Source organism: Cynocephalus volans, chromosome 1 (assembly GCF_027409185.1).
Source record: "Cynocephalus volans isolate mCynVol1 chromosome 1, mCynVol1.pri, whole genome shotgun sequence".
NCBI lineage: Eukaryota > Metazoa > Chordata > Mammalia > Dermoptera > Cynocephalidae > Cynocephalus > Cynocephalus volans.
Genome location: NC_084460.1, coordinates 293,110,921 through 293,126,362, shown reverse-complemented (window position 1 = coordinate 293,126,362; position 15,442 = coordinate 293,110,921). Strand labels below are relative to the sequence as shown.

Here is a 15,442-nt window from a genome sequence, read left to right as displayed (position 1 = left end):
ATCAGGTTGGTATTTTAATTGCAGCCGCACTGTATTCAGATAGACAAATGTGAGGAAAACTGACATCTTTGCAAGATAGTCCTTTGGATACAAGAACAAGGTGTGTGCGCGCTCATTTGAGTCTTTTACGTCCCGACACTGAACAGCACCAAGGGTGTATGTAGGTACCCATCCTTGTCCCCAGGGCAGGGACAGGTCCTGCCCCTGGAGACCACTTAGCCAAGGCTCTGGCCAGCTCTCCTCCCACTTCCTTCTCTGGAGAATGTGACCCTGTGATGATCACGCCAAACCTCAGATTCACCCAGAATAGTTACTAATTGCCCAGACGTTGTGAATACAATGCTGTCCTTGTGCTTAAGGGCATGCAACAATGATGTCATCTGCCATGTGAAGCATAACAGGGAAGCTTCCAGGCAAAAGCAGCATGACCTTGGACGAGCTTCACAAGCTCTCCGAGCCCTTTCCTCCTTACTCTCCTGTAAAAAACGTGAGCTCAGAGAGTGGCCAAGAGGAGCTAGGGAGACAATGAAGGGGACGTCCATGCTCCTCGGCTGAATCAGCAAACGAGTCCACGTATTTACGGGCCAGATGCCAAGGTCTGCTGGCCTGTCCCTGTCTGCTGCCCCCACCAAGTCCACCTCCGCCACTCTGCCCCCAGAGCGCCCCCACGCTGCGCCCCCCCACCTGCCACACCCAAGTCAAAGTCAGAAGTAAAAGATTTTTATTGTTCTACAGATGCTTCTGAAAAGAGATCTAACTGAGAAAATATACAAAGCATTTAAGAGTTTCATCTCCAGAGAGCACCTAAGTCCCCCTGGAGGTGTCGAAGCCCTCCTCTTGGAGGCTCAGGGCTGAGAACAATTAGCATATCGAATGATCAGTAAAAACATGCAAAAGTGAGAAGAAAAGGAAAAATGGTGCATCCCCCCAAAGCAGAGGAGGATGGGATTTCAGAAAAGAGGGGGCAGGGTGTACGCGTACCAGGTGGCTCTCCTGTCCCCCATTTACCCTTGGAAAGCAACGAACTCCACTTACCCACCAGCACCCACAGCTCATCTCCCCAGTGCTTGGCCTGGCAGGGCTGCCCTGGATGGGACTGAGAAGGGACCCTCTTGCCCCGTTCCTCTGCAGCCCATCCTGCAGCTCCAGCCTTGGCTGTGGAGACCCCACTTGTGCTCCTGGGGGCCAGGGCTGGGGACCCTGGCTCCTTGCTTCTTTGGTTCCATTTGGAGAATGATTGTGCTTACAGGACTCATCCCCACCCCAAACTCCAGGCTCCTGCTGGTGGGCTGAAGGCACTGACAGGAGTCCTGGGAGACCCAGGACAGCCACCTTCCCTTGTGCGCTGGTGGGTCCATTCCTGGACATATCCCCCCCATCCTCAGCCCAAGCCCCTGGCCTAGGAATCAGGACAGGGGAGGAAGTGTGCTGTCCAGGAAAAAAGCCTTTTGGGACTTTCCCAACTGTGCAGATATTTCTGAACCCCACGATCCCTTCCCCAGCCCCATCCCCTCATCCAGGGCCCTCACGTGCCCGGCTCTTCCTTCCAGTCCTTCCCCTTGGGCTGCCATGGCGGCTGTGGGCCCAGGTGGGTCACAGAAACTATCTTGGGGTGCCCCTTCCCTCCCCCATATCTGGGAGGCCAGTGAGGTGGGGGCCTCAAGAAGTCACGGCTCTGGTACAGGGAGGCGGGCAGGGCTGGAAAGGAACAGGGAGACGTGTCACATCTATAGAAAGGCATCCAAAGTACAAGCTAAGCAAAGGGAAGGAGGAGGGACAGAGAGTGGCCCGAAAGAAAAGGACGAGGACAGGGCGAGGCCTGGAGGGAGCAGGGGCTTCACACCAGGCCACAGATGAGCGTCTCCACCACGAAGGTGTTCTCGAAGTGGCGGATAGCCTTGCAGGTCTTGGCCCCACGTTTGTTGATCCCTGGGAGGAAGCAGAAAATCCTAGTGAGGCCTGTGTCTCAGCCCAGGACTGGCTGGGCCATGAAGGCCACCAGCCTTGGAGCCTGAGTGGGACCTCAGGCCCCGGGGTGTGAGGGGGAGGAGGCCCAGGAAGGGACCCCCAGATTCACCCAGGAGAAGCGGTGAAGTGGTGAGAGCTCAGGAGCTGGACTCTGCCTGCGTCTGCCACTCCCGCTGTGTGACCCCAGGGGTGTTACCTCACTTCTCTGTGCCTCAGTTTCCTCATCTTTAAGAGGGGCAGCAAGAATAATAACAATGACGATGGGGACTCACACTCTTCAGAAGGACGTAAGGAGTGTACAGCAGAGCCCGGCACATAGTAAGTGCTCAGTTAACACCAGCTGGTATTACTGCTGCTGCTGTCTGAGCTCTCTGACAGCTGGGCCAGGCACTGCCACAGGATGGCTGTGGTTTGGAGCCCAGGGCAGGGACATCAGGTGGGTGGAGCCAGCCACTCACGCCTCCGGGTGGCCCGGCGCCGCAGCCGGTAGGTGTCTTTCCCATTGCACAGGTGGTAGATGAAGGAGCCCAGGGCCTCCTTGTCGCTGACGTGCTCTGTGACCACCATCTCCTCCTGGATGATGTATGTTTGCGGGAGGTAGGTCCCTCTCTGCAAAGGAAGGGAGCGGCCCCAGTGCCGGGTCAGCACCCAGGGCTCTCCTCCGTGGTCTCCCGCGGCCCACCACCTGCTCCCCCCACCGCCTGCATGCCCATCCTTCCCTTCACATGTGCCCCTCCCCCACATGGCCACCTCCCTCATGCAGAGGCCCCTTGGCTGTTCCTCCTGCTGTCCCAGGCACTTGCTGTTTGTACAGGTGCCTACACTGCGGGGAACTAGTGTGTGCGCGCGCGAGTTTGGTCTCCCTCCCAAAGGGAAGGCTCCTCAAGGGCAGGCCCCCATCTCCTGCCTGCACTGCTGAGCCAGGGCATGGCCTTGAAGGCTAAGGGAGCTGGTCTTCAGGTTCTCCACGGTGGGGGAGAAGAAAAGAACAGGCACTGACTCTGGGGATGTGGAAGCAGGGGGATGGCAGAAGTGTGAGCAATCTGGGGCGCAGGGCCCAGCTGCCAGCCATGTCCTTGGGTCCCCCCACCCACCGCTGCAGCAACTTCCCTTGCCCCATGCCTGGCCTGCATGGGGGATGGGGCAAGAGAAGGACAAGATGCCCCCCGCTCACCTTCACGTTCATGAGGAGCTCCCAGAAGTTGCGAGGGGGCAACACGATGGTGGTGTTGAGCTCGATGACGTAGCACTTGTCCAGGGAGATGTCGTGGTAGGCGGTCAGCCCCTGGGCAGGAGGAGGCAAGGCTGACCTGGGAAGGGCTGCGAATCCCACCGTGCCACCCCCCGGCCCTGGCCTTCAGGAGTGGTGCCCCCAGACTCCTGGCCACCTGCTGCTCTCCTAGCCTGTGTCTGTAGGAGGTGCCATGAATAGATGAAAACTCTGACTACTTGTGAAACGCCCTGGTTGTTACAAAGGCTCTTCTCATGGGTTTGCAGAGCTGAGGTTTGGGGAACATAGTAATGTCCCAACTGTATTTCATCCAACCTGTGAGGTCCAGCCATCCCTGGGGACAGCCTGGACCTCAGCAACAGAGGCTCCGTCCCGGGACCCCTGCAGGCTTCTGTTGCAAGAACATCCAGGACACGGAGGGAAGGTTAGTGCTGAAAAACCCCACAGAACTTTGGGAAGCAAGTTCAGGGCAAAGAGAGCCGGAGCCTGCATTTCACTGGCCTCAAAACAGCCGATGGCAACACAGGTGTGAGGGGCAGTCACCTCTGGGCGGGGGAACTGACTGGGACAGGTACAGGGAAGCTTCCAGAGTGGGGCAGTGTCCCAGGTCGTGCTCTGGGTGGTGTTACACGAGCGCAAACCTCTGCAGACACCCGCTGAGCCGCACGCTCCATGTGCTTGATGGCAGCTGTGCTGCACCTCAGGAAGATGTGACCGGAAACAAGGGACACGGCCTCGCCCTGACAGCCAGGCCTGCAGCGCTCAGGTGGCCAAGGAGAAAATCAACCGTGACTAGTTCACACTCAGTCATGACTGTATTACTGATAAAAGTACTAAAAGCCAGGTCTTTCCCACCCTGGCAAGCCTGCACGGTGGCCTCTGCCATGCACCGCTAGTTCTGTCACAGGGCAGACACTCCAAGGATTCTCCTCTCGCCCCCGCCGCCCTTGCTCTGTGTCCCCGGGACCATCTCACCACCCTGCCCCGTCCCTGGCCAGCCGCTGGCTGCCCACAGGCTGCCCTCACCCTCTGGAAGTCATGGATGATGTCTGCGGGGTCGCCGCCGCCAAACTGGGGCACGGGGACATTGATGCGCTCGTAGTTGTCGTCGAGGTAGATCTTCACGTCCTCCTCCAGCTCCATCCGAGTCCGGACCTGGGAGGACAGGGAGTCCTCGTAGAGCACGCCGCAGTGGAAGAAGTTGTCGCGGGCCAGCTGAGCAAGGCGGGGAGAGAGACTGGTCACAAAGTGCACTCGGCACTGCCACCTACCCGTCCATGTCACACCCCTAAGGCCTGGGGAAGCAGGAAGGGTGGGGACCGTGAGACCCACTTCACAGATGGAGAGACAGATGTGGGGAGTTGGGTAAGAGCCTGGGGTGCCAGTAAGGAGATGAGCTGAGCCTTGGACAAGGCACTTCACAGCTTCACAAATGGAAGGGAGGGGGAGCTGAGACTGCCAGTTCCTAGGTGGAAAAAAACTCTCTAGGCCTCAGTTTCCCCATCTGTAAATAGGATAATCCCAAAGATTCCTTCCCATCTCCAAGTCCATGAGTCTGTGACTGTGACATGGGGTGGACCAGCAGGGGGAGGATCCAATCACCCCTGAGCCTTCCACAGAGGGGCAGATACCAGAGAAAGAGCCTGGGGTGGGCAGGGGTCCTGGGGGGCAAACCTCAGAACTGGACAGGCTGGGTGCTGGGGGTGGGATGGGGTAGGGCTGCCCTCAGTTGCCACCAGAGATGCTTGCCTGCCTTTTCTGCCACCTGCTGTCCCCCCCTGCAGACCTTGGGGGACAGAAAGAGGGAAGGGGAGGAGCTAAGGGGCAACATCATTCGACTCTAGTGCCACCACCATGGCCACCTCCACGCCCAACCTTGGACAAGTCTCCTCCTTTCCCAGCCCCCATGCCTGAGAAACCTTAACAAACACTGTGTCCACTGGCCCCTCTTCTCTGGGCCTCGTGCTGGGGACTGCCTGACTTGTAATTGGCAGAATTCCCCCATCTGTTTGAGTGTGAGCTCTCCTGGCAGGATGAATCATCGAGCCACGTGCGGCCCCTGAGGTCTGCGAGACTGAAGCTGGGCCACCCTGCCTGCCAGGACAGCCAGGTGGCTCTAGACTGGATGCCTAGACACAGGCCCAGGGGCCCTCTGAGGTGTCCACACTGTCCAGGAGTTGGGGTGGGGTGAGGATCCCCAGGAGGACGTGAGCTGGGGCTGGGGACAAGTGGGAAGCAGGCTGTGGATTGGGAGGGGTGAGGGAGGGGACGTGGGAAGGTGGCAGGCTGCGGGAGCTGCAGTGTCAAGGGGAAAGCCCCATGGAATACACACTCTTCAGTAATTTCTACCGGGGAAAAACTGGGTGACAACAATGCTAAATGCTTAGGGGTGGGAGGAGGTCACTTGGGCCGCAGACTGGCAAGTCCCAGCCTTTTTGTTACCCTGAGACTGACTGTCCATTAGATGCGTCTATGTTTATTCTTTTGGGCTAGTTTTAATTTAACTACCTTCAGTTCCCAGAACATGCTGACACTCCCTCCCCAGGTCTAGGTTGATCCCAAGGTCGCTGTGACCACAAGTTCTCCTGCTTGTGCCCAGATGCCCAGGGGGTGTGATGGCAGGTGGAAGCGAGCCCCTTGGCAGCCCCCCATCCTGCTCCTTGAAGGGGGCAGTGGAGAATCTGTCTGTACCCATCTTCTCCCTTCTTGTTTCATAACCCAAATGTCCATGCGTGGAACGGAATTAGGGCAGCCTTAAAGCAAGACCTGTAGTCAGAGGGTCCAAGCTCTGGAGGGGATCACAGAGTCCCAATTTCTGCTGGATCTGAGTTTCTGGTGGTAATTCCCAAGGGTGACACTGTGGGAGAGTCCCCACTGCTGTCACCTGGATCAGTGCTTGGCTCCCAGGGATAAGAGACTAAGGGTGGGGCTGGCGTAGGCCCAAGGAGGCCGCAGGCAGGTCTTCTGGGCTTGCCTGGGCCCCTGCTTCATCTGAGGGCATGTCCCGGGCTTCCTGCTGTCCCCTCTTCACAAGCCCCAAGCTCCTGGCTCTTGACTGCCCCTACACACTTCCCTCTGCTCCTCTCTCAATGCTAGCCTTTCTCTGAGGCCTGGTCTCCCTCCAGCCCAGTGCCTCACCTGAGCAAGGAAGAAGTATCTGTAGATGTAGACCGAGGCGAACACCAGGCCCATGAGCAGCACGACCACGCCCATCAACAGGTAGCACACGCCGCCCACCGAGCCCCCCTTCTTGGAGCGGTGGTAGGGGGGCCGCTCCTCCTGTGGACAGCAGTGCTGGCGTCAGCCAGGCGCCCACTCACCTCCCTGGAAATTGCCCTCCTCCCTAAGTGAGATCTCACCCTGCTGGCTTGGCCCAGAGGAAGGGTGGAGAAAGGGGAGGGAAGGATGCACAGAGCATCATCTGGAAGGAAAGGAAGTCTCACCAGGGTCCCCCCACCTCTTCCCAGCTAGAGAAGCCAAGACCCACCTCGAAGGCACCTAAAATGATCCCTGGGATTAGGCAGGTACATTCTGAATCACCTGTGTTCTTAGTACCCTTCATTATACCAGCTGTGACCACTGTATATGCTTTCAAGCATAAAATGGGGGACACACTGACATGGCCCTAGTGATTGCACTACACCTAGGAATCTATGGGAATTGGGATGCACCAGGCCAGCTGGGAGCCACTGCTCTGGGCAATGGGGAGCCAGGGAAGGCTCTTGAGCTGAGGAGTGACAAAGCTGGAGTGCAGAGCAAGGGCTGGAATGAGGGCAGTGGGAGGTGGGGAGACTGGTGTGGAGGCTATTGGACTTCACCAAGCAGGCCATGGCAGGGAGCAGTCACTGACTGCTGGGGGCAGGGGCTCTGAGAGGCCTAGAGGGTCTGGGCATGAGTGCTTGTCTCTGGCCAGGCAGCCCTGGGCCTGTGATCCATGCTGGATCCACACTGGCTCCACACAGGCACTGGCCAGCAGTGGCCAGAAGGCTGTCGGAAGTAAAGTCTACAGAGTGAAGTTTGGAAGCTTCCAGAAGCCAGAGAGTTCCTGCCAGGAGGGAAATGTGGCTGTCAGGGAGACCAGGCCAGGAAGTTCCTAGAAAAAAACCTGCTCTGGGAGCCAAAGCAGGATCTGAGGGTCCTGCTGAGGATCGTAGCCATAGGGCTGCCAGGATGCCAACCTGACCTGACTCCAGGCCACAGGTGTGGGCCAGTGGATGGTGTGAGTATAAAACTCAATAAAACTGCTTTACCTGGAGCACTGGGTGACCTTGGTCACCTTTCAGTCTGCCCTACCTCCCCTGCCCTAACCTAGTCCCATATACTCCCTTGGAGATGCTGCAAAAGCCCTGGGCCTGTCTCTGCCTCTAATGTCCACCATCCCTTCCCTCCTCCACGGTGTCCAGATATGGCCAAGGGTGAGGTTAGAGGTCAATTTGACCTCAAGAAGCTGAGGCAGCATGGGGCAGGGGAGGAGCTCCAGCCCAGGAGCCTGGAGTTTGTCATTCCAGCCCTGCCACTAACCACTAGCTTCGCTCTCTGTGGGCCTTGGCTTCCCCATCTACAAAGTAAGCAGGTCGCACTAAGTGACACTTTCCAGCCAGATGTTCTGAGATTGTGCCCCGTTTCCTTTCTCCCTTCACCCTGGAGCGGTGGTGGGAGGGCGGGGACATGGTTCAGGTCTAAGTCACTCAGGACAGGCCCTTATCTCTCAGCACAGCACAGGGGTCCTGGCCTGGTGGGGCTGGGGGTGAGGGCTGCTGTGCTCTTCAGGGCCCATCCTCAGTACCTGCTATCTTAGGGCACAGCGGGGTGTATAGCCTGAGTCTTAGGGAGCAAGTGTGAGCCTCATCAGAGGGTCCGAGCCTTCCCTGCTTGGTACCCTCCCCATCCCTAGGAAAAGGACAGAAAACATCTGGAGGACCCTCCCCTTCACTGGGCACATTCATCAGCAGGCCAGCTGGTCCCCAGCCTCTGTGCCCGGGGATGGAGCCCTGGCCTGACCTGCACCCCCACACCTAGGTCTGTCCTCCAAGGAGCTCACCCAGGAGGTTTGGGGTCAAACCCACTGCCACCCACTGCCTGAGCGCACCCACAGGCCTGGGGCCTCTCCCCACCTTGACCCTGTAGCCGGGGTCCTGTGATTGTGGGGACCACCCACCTGGCAGGCATTTCCTCTGTGCTCTGGGGACACTAACCAAGGTCACGAGTGAGTGTACACATGGCCACAGCCCACAGGGACAGCAGCTGGCCAGAGGGGGTGGGGTGCTCTGACTTTCCAGGGGGCTTCCAGGAGCAGCACCAGATGGGGGGACCTCAATAGCCAAGTTCTGCCAGGATCTTGCAGGGAACACACCACCCAGGGGCTCCCACAAACAAGGCCATCAGGAGAAGTGATGGCCTTTCTGTTCTTCCAGCTGTCACAAGTGGGTCGTAAGGCAAGGTGGCCCACCCAGACAGGCCAGGCCCGCACCAGCTGTGATCCTGCCCTTGGAGCACAGCTCACACCAAGGTCCAGACTGTACTGAGGGGGTCCAGTGGGCCACCGCACCTCCCCCTCCTCAGGTCTCCCATGTGAAATGTGAGCAGATGATCCTGGACAGGGGTTTGCTGGGATTAAAGGAGACAAAGAACCTGAAAGCCCTTTGTAAAGGATAAAGTGCTAGATAAAAATAGCAGATCTTTATCAGCTGAGCCTTTCCTTTTTAGGCTGCCACCTCGGACAGCTGTGGAGCCTGCACAGTGGCTGTGCTTTTGCTCCTGCAGTCTGGAAAACCAGAGAAGCTAGCTTGTGAGAATTGCCAAAAAAAAAAAAAAAAAAGAGAGAGAGAGACACAGACAGACAGAAAGAAAGAAAGAGAAAGACAGTCAGTCGGTGGGCTACATGGGAGAGTCCAAGGGTCTGCTCCACAAATTGGCGCCGGGACAAGGTGAGGCCTGAGGTCCATGACGCCCTCTGCTTCTGCCCCGTTTCCCCTGGGGTTACAGAGCTCTGTCTGGGTCAGGTGCCTCCAGGTATGGGGGAGGCCGGGCATGGATGTCCTACAGTGAGGACAGGGGAAGGAGGAGGGGGCTTCAGTGGCCTTGACTGAATATGTGGGGTGGCCAAGTGTGGCTGAGGAGGTCAGAGGGTCCAGCCAGGACCCTCCCAGGAAGGCCGGGGATCCCCCCACCTTACCTGATGCAGGGCAGTGGATATACCCCTCTCATGGCCAGGGCTAACAAAGGGCTCTCTCGCTTGACCCTACTGACAACACCAGCACGGCCCCGGGGCTCAGCCACCCTGCTCCCACCCTCCAGCCTCCAGCCTCCAGCCTGCAGAGCTGAGCCCTTGGAGGCATCATGATTGAGTAGCAGGGCTGGAAGTGAGGGCAGGAGCAGAGGCTGCTGAGAGCTAGACCGAAAAGCATGGCGGTCCCTGCTTGCAGACCACAGGAACTTCTGACATAAAGCCCCACACAAGAAGGACAGCCCCTGAGCCCTGCCCCAGGGTGGCCTCTGCCGACTGGGCCCAATACTACACAATCAAAGCCAAGGCTCCAAATCCAAAGGCCCCTTCTGCAGGCTGTGGTCTTGGGGATATTTATTCCACCTGCCTGGGGATGGTGGGGCAGAGGCAGCCTGGGCCCAACCCCGGGCCCTTGTCCCTTGAGATCCCTGGCTGCCAGCCATCAGCCTCCCTGAAACACCACCCCCGCCCCGACCAGATGCTTCACTGTCACGCTGGACACCCGGAAATACGCTGCTCTCCACAGGAGCAGTTACTGACAGCCAGGCATTTGGGGGCTTCCATTTAGAAAGCGGAAAAATATCGCATACTGTTTCCAAGGCAACGGGGCTTCCTGAGCAAAGTGCCTCCCTGCACACTCATTTGGGGCACGTGAGCCAGATGTCCAGGGACCTGAGCCGGGCCTGGGCCTCCGCCTATTGGCTTCACAGAGGCCGGTAATGGTGCTCAGTAAATGACTTAGCAAAGCCAGGGCCAAAAAGGTCAGGGGGAAACCAGCCAACTGGAGCATTAACTCGGCAGACCCCCAGGGCTTACGGGGAGAGCTCCCCTGCTCCCGTCCCTCACTGACAATGTCCAAATTAAGTGCGGGATGCTGGGAGAAGGCTGGCAGCCAGGAGCACACTCCCTGCGGGCCCGGGCTGAAGGCTGGGGGGCGGGGTGGCCTCCCCTCCCCCCCCCCGCACATCAGTCTTGTCCTCAGCAGGGGGCTGGGGGAGTGGCAGATGCCCACTGTCCACCTGGGCCTGCAAAAGCACAGACGTCCCCCGGTACGTGCCTGCCGGGTCAGGGATTCCCGGTCAGTGGAAAGCCCTCCGTCCTCCCTGCAGAGGGAAGGCCTGGGGGCAGCACCTGTGCAGAAGCGCGCTCTGCTTGGTGGAGCCAGGCGAGCTTGCACCTCCATCCCATCCCAGACAGGCGAGGCGTCCCCAGAGAACAAAGGCTCAGGAAGGACAAGAAGCCAAGCTCGCTGCTGGCAGAGCTCTCCTGGGGGAGAGAACTTGGAGAGATTGGGGGTGGGGGACAGAGTGGCTGTGCTTGTGACTCCACCATAAACATTTTTTCCTCACTAAGAGAGTCTGCTGACAGCCTTGAAACACGCAAGGACCAGCCGAGAGAACAGAAAAGGGAGCGGAGGATGGGGAAACGTGAAAAGCCCCTGTGGTGGCCGCCCAAATGCCAAAGCCCTCCGGCAGGCAGCATTAGATGGCATCCCTGAAAGTCCCCACTCTGCCAAAGGGAAGGGCTGAGCAGGGCTGCCTTCTCACCAAGGTCCTTCTGACCTCCCCCTCCCAGCAGCAGCACTGGGGTAGGAGGTCTCCCAGCCTGGCCAGACCGGCTCCCCCAACAATTCCAGGAGACCCAGCTCCTCCTGCCAAGCCCCCAAGGCCAGGACACACAGTGAAAGTGAAATCTGATCCCCAGGTATGCAGGCTGGGGGAGGGGACGACACAGGGGCCATTAATCAAAGGCAAATGCCAAGGACAGAATTACAGAGGTAAGATGACTGTATTTAAAGTATTTCTCTGCTCTTGCAGACCCCAGCCCGTGAGTCTGTACATGCCGACACCCGCCTGTGTCTGGTGTGTGTGTGTGTGTACATGCAGGCAGAGGCAGACTGTGAGGAGAGGGGCAGGGCTGGTCCGTGGGCCTCCGAAAGGGAAGAGTGACCCAGCCAGTGGCTGCTGGAGGTAGGGGCTTCACACCAGTGCCCAGCAGCGCAGTCTTCTCATCACCTCAGAGTCAAAACACCACGTGGGGAGGCTGGGCAGCTGGAGCCCAGCTGGGCCCCCACCTCCATCCCTTCCCAGCCCATGGAGGCACTTCCTCCCAGCCTCAAGTCTGGAGACAAAATCCTCCTTGTGTTTCAGTTGTTGCTCAGAAGCAGGGGGAGTTTCTGCTGGGAGGGTGCTGCTGCCACCCTGCCCTGTCCCCTGGGCCTGGACACTGGTCGACAACTGCCCAAAGGCACTGGTGCACTGTCCTGTCCATCAAGTGCTCCTTCCAGGGATCACTGTTTACAGCTTGTTTTTGAGTCTAGTTCAGACACCAAGGAGGGGTTTGGGGTCACCTCCAGGCAGAAGAGACCTTCTACGAAGCTCTCCTGTGCACCCCCATCAGCGTGAGACAAAATGCACAGACTGCTGCAGACATAATGCAGCTCTCTGTGCCTCCCCGTGTGCCTGTCCACCCCTCCAGCCTCCTGCCCTGCCACCTCTCAGTGCCCTGACAGCATCTGAGGCTCTGTCCTGAGCTTTAGCTGTGAAATGGGCAGGAGAGGAGGGCTGGCTCCACGCCAGGCGCCGGGCAAGGGAAATGTGGCTGCTGTCCAGGCAGGGAAACTAGGGTCTCCAAATGGAGAGCGACAGGCAGAGCCAACATGTGACACCTGAATGTGCCTCCGAGCCACCTCAGGGCCTCAGCACCCTGGGAAAGTTGACCAACATGCAGTTCCATCCTGAAGGTGCCGGGATTTTAATTCTTCCTCCTAATTCCCCCCTCTCTAAGCTTCCCATTGCCAATCAGAGAGGGGGGGACCCTGCCCAACTAACAAGGTTTGGGGGAGGAGGCACCTCAGCAGGCTCAAGGCCACCCGAACAGAACAGCACGCAGGAAGATGTTGATGTTTCCATTTCATGCTGGGTGAGGGTGCGGAGAGGACACTGGATTTCAGAGCCTGATTGAAAGCCAGAGTGGGAGACAGGTTACTACCCAGGCGATGCTGGGCTCTGCCATCCTGCCCAACGCCATCAGCAGGCTGCTGCGGGAGAATGTGCCACTCCTGCAAAATTTGGTGGGTGGGCCTTCTGATGGAGTTGGAACTACATCTTCCCACTGTCTGGCCTGGTGCTCGCCCCTCCCCCAGTCTTGTGGCTCTCAGCAGCAGGGTCCTGCCCCCTGGTCTCTCCTGGGCGCCTGCCCCTGGGAGAAACAGCCGGAAAAAGAAACGAGTAAGAAACGCTGCCTCCTGTCCCCCTCCCTGGGCTGAGAGGAGGGGGAGGAGGCTGGTTCCCTCCTCTAAAGAGAGGAAGGAGGCCTGAAGAGCCCCTTGCAAACTTCTACAGCTGCAGACCACCGTCTTCAAACATGGAGTGCCCCCCTTTCCATCGCGCTCCAGATGTAGGTTGGACTGCTCTGGTGGGGCTGCAGAGCAACCCCCAATCCGCTCTGGGTGGTCGCTGAGTTCTCCTTGCTGGGGTCGGCCGGTTGCTGCAGTGACCATCGCACGGCAAGGAGCTCGCTCAGGCTCCTGGCTTTCCTGCCTCAGGCTGACGCCCACCTCTGGGGCCGTCTCCAGCGCCCCCTCTTCCCGTGCCCAGGTCGTCCTCAGCAGCCCCGGGCAAGACTGAATGGGAGGCACAAAACTTAGGGAGGGGGCAAGGCGTTGAGGAAGGCGCTTCAGAAGCCTGCAGCGGTTAGGGGGCCGCGGGGGCGGGGGGGGGCAGTAGACAAAGGCTTTCTTCGTCCTGTCTCGGGTGGTGGAGGGGGGCGCTTGGTGCGCCCCAAGACCGCCGAGGGCGGGGGCAGCGGCGGCGTAGACACCTTTGCCGGGGCACGGAAAAGCCTGGCTGGGCCGGCCGTCGCACCCCTCCCTCCTGCCCGCCACGCGTCCTGCCCTCTCCGGGCCCTTCCCCGACACACTCCACGCAGCTCAGACAGTTTTCCACGGCGGAAATGCCTCCTGCCCGCAGGCCACAGGGAAGGCGCAGGAAGCCCGCGGGGGCGGGGCGCGCAGGAGCTGCCCGGACCAAGCCGGCCCGAGAGGCCCGGGATGCCGACGCGCGGGGGCAGCGAGCGGGCCCTCCCCGCGGCGTGGAGCGGGCGGCCCAGCGCGAGGGCCGGGAGGGGCCGGGGCTGGGCTGGGCCGGGCTGGGGTGTGCGCGCCCGGCCTCGGTCCCCGGAGCCCTGGAGGCGCGGCGCGGCCGGTTCTGGTTGATTTCCCTTTGATCGCTTTCTGGTGCGCCGATTCCGGTGGACACCAGCAGCACGTCCTTCGTCCCCCGCAGTCCCCCACTGGGGACTAGGACGAAAACTAGAACGTCCCCCGTTCGTCGGCACCAGGCTCCCCCGGTCACCGCCCCACCAATCCCCCCCATCCGATCAGATCCCACCGCCCTACTTCGGGGAGAGTACGTCCAAGCTTCCTCCCATCCCCCACCGGGGTCTCAGCTCGCGGCCTGTCCCCCACGGTTGGAACCGGACGCCCCCCCACCCTTCGAACTTCTCGGGGCCAGCCCCCTCCCCTATCGGGGTCCACCCGAGGACCAGCGCCTCGGCCCCCCACCCCCTTCCGACTTCTGCTTTCGGCGGCCGCTTTAGGACAGGACCCGAGCCCCCTCCCCACGCTGGGAAGGACGCCCTATCCGAGAGCTCCCGCCCCAGCGCCTCTCACGGCTCCCGGGCCCCTTTCGTGCCTCGGCGGCCCCCGGCCCCTCTCACCCTAGCCGGGGTCAGCAGGATCTCGGCGGCCGGGGCGGGCGCCGGGGCCGGGGCCGACGCCGAAGCCTTGCTGGCCTTGTCGGCCTTGATGCCGGCCACGGCGGGCTGGAAGCTGATCTTCACCATGGCTGCGCCGGCCCGCGCGTCCGCCCTGCAGCCTCCGCCCGTGCAGCCCGGCTCTGTGCAGCCGCCGCTCCGCGCTCCGCAGGCACCGGAAGTTTGGATCCCGTCCCCGTCCCCGTCCCTAACCCCTCCCCCAGCCCTCCCGCCCCCGCCCCCCGCGGGCGGGCCCCGGCTCCCGCCGCGCCTGCGCCCCCTCCCGCCGGCGGGGCCCACAGTGACCCCTGCCGGGCGCGCCGCTCCGGACCTGCGGGGGACACGAGTCCCCTGCACCGCCCGCCCGCGCGCTCCGGTGAGACATTCATTCATTCGTTCGTCACTCATGAACTCAGCCCCTCGCAGCCGGATGCCTTCCCGCTCCCTCTCTACGACCAGCATCCCTGCAAGGCTCTGTTAACTGTGTTCGCCAGACACGTGCAGCTTGTAGCCAACTTCCCCACGTCCTCTGCCTCACTTCAGAGCCTCCTCTTTGGAAACGCTTCAGCCCACTGTACCTGCCCCGCGCGGCCCCCTCTTTGGACCGTCCTTGGTGGGGGAGAGGGCTTCGATTGCTGGCCTCCATCCGGCCTTCTGGACCCATCCACGCCTCCGTCACTCTCCACCGTGCTTCTTCCTCATTCTTCCTTCCTTCAAAACCTTCCCGAGGGCCCCTGGGGTGCAGCCGAAGCCGCCAGGAGTAGAGAGGACGGCAGCCCCTGCCCTCTGACTCTCTCGAGTTAGCTGCCGCCTGTTATGAGTGGCCAGCCCTGCGGGCCCGTCTCCCTCCCATCCGGGAAGACCGCTGCGAGTGTGGGGAGAAGAGCCCCAGGACAGGTGTCGAGCCTTGGGTTCCAGTCAACACTGCCCTGCAAAGCATCACAGGTATTGGGGAGGAGCAGGACTTCTGTTGCTGGGGCGTCTCTTGGCACCAAAGCCCTGGTCCTTTCCTCACTGTCCCTGGCCCAGGCTGGGTGGGGGACAGAGCCAGCAACCCAGCACAGCGTTGGGCTGAACACGCAGCTTTGGTTCTGCTGTGGACTGACGGAGGAAGCAGGGGACCTGCCAGCTTGTTGAGGACAGTCGGTCCTCCACTGCCCCACCTCCTACCTGTCAGGTCCTCTGCGGAGGCCTTGGACCCTCGGTGCCCATTCCCAGACCCAAACATCTTTGCTCAGATCGTGGATGAACTTAGCAGCCTT

The 15,442-nt window shown here is 60.3% G+C and overlaps 1 protein-coding gene across 1 annotated transcript; it reads right to left on the bottom strand.

Annotated features, from left to right (window-relative positions):
* Positions 1–743: 743 nt before the first annotated feature.
* ITM2C (integral membrane protein 2C) lies at positions 744–14,364 on the bottom strand. The gene is made up of 6 exons (XM_063098426.1): positions 14,145–14,364; positions 6,338–6,478; positions 4,226–4,414; positions 3,143–3,253; positions 2,427–2,577; positions 744–1,929 (listed from the first exon to the last, which is right to left on the bottom strand). The coding sequence occupies exons 1-6, from the start codon at positions 14,268–14,270 to the stop codon at positions 1,838–1,840; spliced, it is 810 nt and encodes a 269-aa protein (XP_062954496.1). The 5' UTR covers positions 14,271–14,364; the 3' UTR covers positions 744–1,837.
* Between the last annotated feature and the right edge of the window lie 1,078 nt (positions 14,365–15,442).